At 48.1% G+C, this 8,900-nt stretch overlaps 3 protein-coding genes across 3 annotated transcripts; 1 reads left to right on the forward strand and 2 right to left on the reverse strand.

Annotated features, from left to right (window-relative positions):
• Window positions 1-277: 277 nt before the first annotated feature.
• Window positions 278-1,425, reverse strand: BCR38DRAFT_479986 (glycoside hydrolase family 61 protein; the record flags this gene model as incomplete). Its single annotated transcript, XM_040863229.1, has 4 exons — window positions 278-328; window positions 382-590; window positions 673-1,120; window positions 1,180-1,425. The coding sequence occupies 4 exons, from the start codon at window positions 1,423-1,425 to the stop codon at window positions 278-280; spliced, it is 954 nt and encodes a 317-aa protein (XP_040721087.1).
• A 3,373-nt stretch (window positions 1,426-4,798) lies between these two features.
• On the reverse strand, window positions 4,799-5,299 carry BCR38DRAFT_479987 (uncharacterized protein; the record flags this gene model as incomplete). Its single annotated transcript, XM_040863230.1, has 2 exons — window positions 4,799-5,183; window positions 5,250-5,299. The coding sequence occupies 2 exons, from the start codon at window positions 5,297-5,299 to the stop codon at window positions 4,799-4,801; spliced, it is 435 nt and encodes a 144-aa protein (XP_040721088.1).
• A 1,998-nt stretch (window positions 5,300-7,297) lies between these two features.
• On the forward strand, window positions 7,298-8,093 carry BCR38DRAFT_417021 (uncharacterized protein). The gene is made up of 3 exons (XM_040859139.1): window positions 7,298-7,431; window positions 7,491-7,942; window positions 7,994-8,093. The coding sequence occupies exons 1-2, from the start codon at window positions 7,398-7,400 to the stop codon at window positions 7,754-7,756; spliced, it is 300 nt and encodes a 99-aa protein (XP_040721089.1). The 5' UTR covers window positions 7,298-7,397; the 3' UTR covers window positions 7,757-7,942; window positions 7,994-8,093.
• Window positions 8,094-8,900: the final 807 nt, after the last annotated feature.

The raw sequence follows: 8,900 nt of genomic DNA on the forward strand, positions 1-8,900 counted from the left end.
AACATGACGATGTTTGCCTGATGACCAGGAATGGCCACAACTTCATGGTGGGCTGAGAAGAATGAAAGAGTTTGATATGCTTTGGGGTCAATATGTTAGGCAGCATGGTCACTGAACCAGCGGCTAGTCATGTTGTTTCGGTCATTCGAGCAAGTCTTGGATCTAATATTGGACGATTGGCGGTTGCTTTAATGCTTCTATTTCATGCAATTTTACAAGAACGACGAAAATCGAGCAATAGTTTCAAGATAATGCGTCTCTAACCGGTAAATCACACTCAGTTTGTGCACTGCGAGTAGTAATCGCTGAGGACCGAGCATTTCCCGGACTGCTTGCCATGTTAGTCACATCATAGCGGCTCAAAAGCACAACACCACTTACCGTACAAGCCGTGCACCCTGTGTAGCCGATGCCGCCACATTGAGCGTACAAAGCGACGGAGCAAGCACCAGTCGCCGTAGGCAGCGGCGCGCTCGAGGCCGTTCCTGTAGGTCCACTTCCGGCTGTGCAAGTAGATTCGCACCCAACGCAAGCAGCTCCGGCGCTCTTGGTTGAGCCTCCTGTGTAGACTGTAGGTCCAGGGGCGATATCTACATAAAAAGATGCAGTCAGCAGTTTGGTTTGGAAGAAAGGGGACGGATTCCAAATCTTTTCTGTCTCAGGTACACTTACAAGTTGACATAGGAGCATGAATATCAACGAGAATACCCGGGTCGCTAGCATTGTAGGCCCCAGGAAGCGACACAGTAGCCGGCGTCGCTGTTCCAGTACCACTTATAGTCAACTGGTAACAACTCATGTAGAATTGCGCCCCTGCCGTTGAAGATGCCGTGTGCAAAGCCAGCGCCTCAGCTCGGAGCAGGTAGTCACCGGATGCAATATCAGTAGGGATCTTCACGTCCAGTCTGCCACAGCACGTATTGATATCTTTTGTTCCCCAGAAGTCGTCATCACCCGATGCGCCCGCACTGTTCTTAGCCCACGTGTCGGCGTAGATCTTAAACCATCCAGTCGAACCGTCCGCAGCGGCGGAGTCATCCACGGCACTCAGATATGCTTGTACCGGACCGTAGTGCGCCCCGCCGATGGCTTCGGTATCACAGGATCTGTCACCGGGTTGCTGGAGAGTCGTCAGCAACATCGTCTGGCAGCAATTAATAAACCCTTCAACAAACGTACCTGGTGAATTTCAATTGTCACGGTATCCCCAGCAGCGACAATACATTTAGCAGCCACTGGTGAGCTTCCAGCGTTGCAACGGATATCGTTTGATGTCACATCCGTGACCGGACTGTTGGAAGCCGGCAGTCGTACGCATTGGGCACCATAGTCAACCCCGTTGATCCATAGGTCTTGGAACGTGGCATGGGCGGCAGCTTTCCTGGTAGCAAGGGCTCCTAAGAGGGCGAAAGTGGTTGAACGCATGGTTAGCTATTTATCCAGGTGTGAGTGAACCGGTAGAGTTGAAATATTATATGATGCTGGGACGTAGATTAAAGTAGGTCGCAGCAAATCAGCCGTATAAGTAGTACACCCTATCTATATCCCATTTCATGATCGAATGTTTCAGTAACAGGTTTGAATATCCTCTGGCGTGTATCTGTTACTGCACTGGGCAACACGGTGATAGCAGGTCCGCCATGAAAGGACCTCGTGCACCCATACTCCCGCTATAAGATGCTGGGCGTTGGTTAGCTCACGGATGCGTCCCAGGATTTGCTGTTCTATGGTCAGGGATAGATATATGAGCGGAACTCATTAATATAGTGTCTACCATGGGGCTGGAGTCGGGATTGGTGGAATTATCCAGGTAACACTTGTGTTACGCGGGGATTAATCTTGATCGGCGGAAGTTCAATTTAGGGACCGTTGGAAAATAGGCTCAATTAGGAAAGCAGGCATCCTTGCCTTACCATCCGTAATTGCAACATGGGCGTCCCAAAAGTTTGCAGGATCCGGAGAGGCTGGGATTTCGGAGGCTATACGGTCCTTCTATCAGTTTTGTCTTTCATTCTTCTAATCACAGGTAATATCTGGTGACAAGTTCACGGACCGAAAATAGGACTGTACCATTATGAAATCAGATACTATCCTCGTTGCCGAAAGGTCAAGGCGTTCGGGCTTTTACTTACTTTAATATTCATATCTTTTAGATCTAACGACACGTCCTCCAAGTGCTTGGCGTTGCTATTCCTTTTATTTATTATTATTATTAAATACGCCGTAGGTTCGAAGCCCCCGGTACCTCTGCTAGTACTCCCGTATGTCAAACCGTGCCCTAATGGCTGGACTAAATACATACGCTGCGTCGTCGGTTCACCCTATTGGCGACTGCGTTGCGTTCACTACCATACTACGTTGGTTCTCAACCTACCAACAAAGTCCCCCCTGAGAAGATCGATGCTATCTGGGCCTTGAAGCTGTCCGACCCGTCCCTAGCAGCCACCTTACAATAGTCCCACTAACTACTGGTTCTCCTGTTGCCGTTGCGAGGTCTCTGCGAGAGTATAGTGGCCGTGGTGCGATAGCGGCCCGTAATCGTTCCCTCGGTCCTTCCAACAGCCTGCAAAAGAGGATTACGTGCTCTGCCGTCTCAGGGGCGTCGCCACAGCGGCATAGCGGCGAGTACACGCCAAAAGCCCCTGTCTTGAATAAGAAGGCTGCTAGTCCTATTTTTTCCGTCCTGATCTGGTCCTTTTATTTATTGAGGCGTCTTAGTTGGGCGTGCGGGCAGCAGTTTTACACGGAACTTTCTTTCAGAGGTGGCATCCATTTCAGATCAAGTCAGGGGCTAGTCTAAATATTTTCTAAATATTTTCCAAAACGAGAGCCGGCATCAAAAGCAATAACAGGATCAGAAGTCAACCATATGAAACTAGATCAGAACACCAACCACAGACACCTGTAGTTACTCTTGTTATAAGTTCGTGTTAGGAATGTTATCGTCTTAGATCCCTCAAGTTTCTTAGCTATCACAGACGCTCACTGCTGATTCTCTTACCTCTACCGAGCATGTCGTAGACCAAATTGCTTTCAGTTGTCACCTCAACCACCTTTGGCGCGCTCTACATCGCGTCAGAGCTGCCCCTGGTCGGGATCCACTTCCCAACCACTCTTGAGCAACCTACTACGCCCGCAATAATCAACGGGCCTCTGAGCGTTCGGGGGGGGGCGCTTGACCCCAAAACAAGTTTGCCATGTCATCGTTGCGTTCAGAGGCTCTGTTGGTGCAGCATGCATCTATCCACCAAGCCGCGAGGCAGTATTGCTACTGAACGGGGCCATCGTGTGCAGAGGGACAGGTTTTGCATGTCGCGATGGGCTACCGATGAAACCTCAATGGATTATGCTTGGTGTCCTGGGACTGTATTGATTCTGTGGAGATTGTGATCTAGGGAAGCGACAGTACATTTCGGGGGGGTTCTTATCCAGTCTCGATGTTCGTATGCTGGGTCACAGATTAGCGCGTTAAAACTCGATATATCACATCAGGAATAAATCTGGGAACATCTCACTACTTGACAGTATCATTCGCACGACATCTAGCCTAAGGTGGCTCGCTGGGGCTTTATCATACCCTTATATAAGCGCCCAGCCAATCTCCCGCATCACGAAGACAAGCTCTCAATAGGACCCGGACTTTTCTCCATGCCTAACCGTGGTTACTAAACTCCACGACCTGAATCGACATATCGTGGTCTGAACCAAGACCCCACTATATCCCGTGCACAGCCATGCCATTCCCCCCTTTTCACTTATCCAGGATCTCCTGAGCGTAGTCAGCAAAGACGCTGCCTTTGTTCTCGTAGTACGAAGTTCCCTCATTACACCACACGATGGCTTTCTCATAGGAGCAGCTGATCTTCCCATAACCTTCCGGGATGTCTTTACAGAGCGTCAGTGTGTTGTAGCTGAAAGCGCTGATAAGGGGAGATTCTCAAGTTGGCATGAGGAGAAGCAATACCACATCGGTATTGTAGAGACAACAGCCCTTTGTGGGATTCACAAGAAAACTATCAGTGTATCGATCTCCTAAATTGAGGCCCGTTTCCCACAGTAGTTGACTATTTCGAAGTTTCGCCGATGTCATGTGATAAACCAGTGGGATTGCGATATCATGATGTTGATTCACGCCTTGCGTGCCATGTTACTGTTGATCTCCTTCAAGTCCGACAATACAATCTATTTCTTTGTTTAAATTCTAACTCTGGCAGCTACAGATTCTACGGGCCGGTTTGTATATCATGGTGGACCCCGGAAAACTCCGTAGATCTTGGTAAAGGCATCGTCAAAGTACGAAATTGGATCACTGTCCGGACGGCACTCTTTGTGCCTGATTTGATTTTTTCATGAATTGGAATCGGTTGTTTGAACGATACTTAAGCTCATATTATTCCCAGCGGACAGCCTTCAACAGCTCGAAGTGATGGAGGCGGTTTCCTGGGTACACGACTGCGACAGGTCTGTAGAAATTGCGGTTTTTGAACCAGGAGCGGCAGGCTATCACGTAAGGTTAGAATCAAAATTCCGTACCTGCAGGCTGATTAGACGAGTATTTCAGGAGCTCATGCGTAGATTGTAAGAATTCTTGATAACACCATTCTTTGGCTCAAACGACTCGATATTTTCTCTTTGCATTTTTTCGACTATCTGGAAGGCATACCGCGTTTACCATTCATGCACTGGAGGACGGAACTGTGACTCCCTGGTCCGTTGGGGCCAAATAACAATAAGGTAGACAAGATTTGCTGTTATATTTTCAAATGTTGAAACATTTGTTAATGCGAAAGGGCTTTTCTCACTGATGGGTTGCGAAGTTCTCCACCAGTGTTCCAACCAGGAAATCACCAAACTGATAATGCATGTCGACTCCGTCCCTTCCAGTCACCTTGAAAAGAGGCACGATGGTCGCATCAAACAGTGGTGCAAATAACCACGTCGACTGCGTGGTGAGCCTAGAATCGCTGCACAGCTTCTCCTTCATCAGCTCTGAAGTCACCTCTCTTGAGTTCTTCCGGCCATTCGAGTTGAGTTGCATGAGATTAGCCCGCTGGCGCAATCCTCTCTCAACATCATGGCAATACTTATCATATGACTCGGGGTCCTCGTTAAACTTCTCGATCCGCTCAGCGGCACTATACGCAAAGTTCATTCCGCTAGGACTAGCATGCTTGGCATCGAACCTAATTTTGATCCAGATTAGGGACTGCAAGAATGCTAAATGCAAACCAGGTCCATCCCTGTATTACGCTTTCGGGATACTAGAGGCAGAAACCAGGACTTCGCACCAGTCATCCATGGTCTTACTAACCGGATCTTGGATCCTCAACTTCCACTGACCTGCTTCTTCGTCTCATTTGGTCTCGTGGATCGTCGTATTTATTTTGCACACTTCTCGAGCTCATATTTAACACTGGCGTCCTTGAAGTACTGCCATGTGGGCCTTTAATATTCTGACTAAGTCGGATTGCGAGCCCAGTGGCTATTCATGTCGTATATATAGCCCGAATACCTTTTCGGAGCCATGTGTCACCCACATCGCCGTTCTTTTCGTAGATCTGCAACGAGACGTCGGAAAGTGCGCCGGGTGATGTCTCATAGGCCACTCGCAGTCCCGTGGCTCTAGCACCTACGCAGACTATGCGTAGGTGTCTTTTGGGATATTGGGGCTGCTCAGAGATTTTTTATGCGTCAAACTCCTGATTTTAACACTCGTTCGCATGGTGGGATGTCGATTCCAGGATCGGGCCTAAGTACGTGATGTCGGACATGGTCATTACTCGGTTGAAGGCCACGGTTTCGAGGACATTATTATTGAAAGACAATGTAGTCTGATATAGCGGGTTGTCTGATACCGTTATTATTATAAGTCTGAGAAGACTCCTGGGCTGTGAGGGGTAGAAGTTCCTCGGGGGTGGGACATAAACGTCAGGTGCAACGGGTAAAAGATTCACGCGACTGCTTCCATTGTAGCTAGTAGTTATACGGCATGATAGTGTCATGAGACTACGATCTTCAACTTCTCTGCTTACTCATGGCATATCGAGAATGATTATTGATTTGATTCGGAAATGTATTTGACGAAGTCAAAATGAACGCTTAATCGCTCGCGGTTGATGACGAATTGCAAAGTATCCAAGGTTTTCTCGCTTAAGTTCTTATAAACGCGGCAAAATAATGACATTGAGGAAGCCCTCGATCCTATCTGTAACTCGAAGGTGGTCGGCATCCAAGTGAGGTGGGATGTTGCGAGAGCCCTCCACAATGCATGTATCAATACGTGGTAGTCGGACTAACTTGAATGCGATGCTCTCCGTAGATGAATTTCTCAATTTCAAAAACGAGTTTCATAGCGAAAGCTGTTCCTCATGTCGGTACTCCTTTTGTATAAGTACACCGGCAGAGTTAAGCACAGATCGTATGTTGAGATAAGGGGCAATGCTACGGATTACTTGGCCGGGCAAAAATGCGACTTAACCATGTATATATTCAATGATCTGTCTCTGAAACAGGATACTGGATATCTGAAACTTGGGCATCCAATTGCAAAGATACAGCTCAGGTTGAACTACAGAACAGTCGTGGCTACTGACGGTTGGGACTAGCAAGTCGGGCTTCGCAATGTTGTCGAAAAGCAAGGCTGTTTGCGGTCGCCCTTTAGGCAATACAACTTTTGTGACATACTCGACGAATTGATAGAAGAGATTTTGTTAGCTCACGTAAATATCGCTAGCAATTATTGTTGTTCATCCAGGGCATGGAATAGTCTCTGCTCCATCCGAAGTCCAGCTGTCTTTCAACTAGGGAAAAGGACCTTATGAAATGCATCCGACGTAGAACCGTTTAACTGGCAGTATGACCTTGAGCTTTTCGTGGATCTTGATACCCGGGGTTGTGCATAGTAGCAGTGACGACGCGCCGTCATTGAGTGAAACAAGGCGAGTTGTGGTTCAGGGGTCGATCAAACCAGCGGGACCCGACTTACACCGATATAACGCTTCGAGGGAGCAAAATCGAACACCAAATGCCCAAACCATGTGTCTGTGGGCTGATAACTCGCACGTCGGTATCAATTTTGTGAGTCCTTGGCGTTAGAAATGAACACTCAATATCTACTCTGCACCCGGCGCCAGGCACTTCCTGCATCTGGCAAGGGGATTAAACCTGAACCCGAGAATTAAGATCAAAGCATAAATTAGCATAACTTCAAAGTCAAACGAGTCCTCGTGTATAAGTACAGGCTCAACTTCCTCACTGGCAGAAAGGAAGATCGCCGATCTTCACTATTCATTCTAAACACTACATCATTGCCACCGAACGACCTGGCGTCGCCCATTCGTTACACTACATCATTTTATTCGCCTCCTCTTTTCTTCACTCACTATTGAACCGCCCAAATGTTCCGCATCACCTTCACTGCTTCTCTTCTGTGTACGTTAACCCCAGCCCGTGCCCTTTCCATATCAGCAACACTAAGACGTACTAAATAGTCGCCATGAGCGTCATGGCCATCACACCCAACGACGCAGGCGCCAAGAACGTCGGTCAAGGAAATGGAGAACAGTTCATCACAGGTGGATGTGTCAATGATGCCGACTGCGCCTCAGCATGTTGCACCGACGCCAGCGGCATTGGTGTCTGCTCCGCCGAGGCAGCACAATTCCAGAATGGAAAGAATGGGTGCGGTTTTGTCAATACGAATGCTGCGGCAACTATTGCGGCCGCTGAGGCGCAGGTCGAGGAACAGGGTTTCTGAGGGTTCAGACCGACAAACGATACTTACGACATCACGTGCGGGCTGTGCGATACAAGCCTGTGTCACTAGATAGTGCTATGCTGTCACGATCTAGGTCATTGAAATACATCATCACTAGTTTTTCCCTCCCCATAACACAATATTACTGACATCTCAAGCTGCATCGATATCGTCGGTTTGAACTAGCTGTTCGATGATTTAGAACAGGGCCAGAGGAAGTGTGTGAGAGTGCCTCACGTGCATGTAAATAACAAGTCCACTGCTTAAATAGAGTAAGCATATTGTACACTGATGTGTAACAGGACGGTGTAATTCGATTGTACGCCGATATTCTCAGTAAAGCCGCCTACAGGTCACTGTTAACTCGGGCTTTCGTGGAGCCAATGGACAAATATGCTTACATAAGAAGTAATGAAACTGTTCTGGCACTGAGATTTCTTGTGTCAACACTGAGGTGTATACAAAACCCTTGTAGAGCGTGATACGACTGGCAAACTCTTATATGCTTCAAGGAACTCCTAAGAGAAAGCATGAATATCTCAAAATGAGAGTCGGTATCAACAATGCCTCAGAATCCTGATCAAGGCAGTTGTCATGGTGTTTGTACAAGTACCATGAGAACTTTTGATGTGGTTCTGGAGCGCAGTCAGGCAGAAGGTGCCTTTACTTTCCATAACCTGACACCTGGCCAATGAAACTATCTCCTGTGCCCTGAAATGCTGAGCAGTTCACTCGGTGGAACCTCCGTTTGGATACTGATCGCCATGCATCCACCCAAGTTCCATCCCGCCCGACAGTACAATCGACTGCCAGCATATGCCCTAGCCCCAAGCCCCGCGCCTGCTCCCCGGAACCTTTAGTTATCCATTTTCCGTCACACGAAAGTGGAGATCCTCATCGCCATGTTTTACTGCTGGCCCCAGCTGCCGAAGAAGCTTGACAAGAGAATATCAATAACAACGAGGCATGTTATCAGTGGGCATCCATGTTATCGACGACCCCTACCGTGGGGTAGCTGGGGCTACGATAGCCTAATGCAAGTAATTAGTTGGCTATTACCTTGGGGCTGTGCTTGAAGAGTGATATATAGCAACCCCCACTCGCGCTCGGCAGTACATACCGCCGAGTCTATATAGAGTTAATA

This window comes from Pseudomassariella vexata (genome assembly GCF_002105095.1).
Source record: "Pseudomassariella vexata strain CBS 129021 chromosome Unknown BCR38scaffold_1, whole genome shotgun sequence".
In the NCBI taxonomy this organism is placed as follows: Eukaryota; Fungi; Ascomycota; class Sordariomycetes; order Amphisphaeriales; family Pseudomassariaceae; genus Pseudomassariella; species Pseudomassariella vexata.

Coding starts and splice junctions, on each gene's coding strand:
- BCR38DRAFT_417021 (XM_040859139.1), top strand. CDS start 7,398: ATGTTCCGCATCACCTTCACTGCTTCTCTTCTGT. Junction 7,432..7,490: donor CTTCACTGCTTCTCTTCTGT/GTACGTTAACCC, acceptor CGTACTAAATAG/TCGCCATGAGCGTCATGGCC.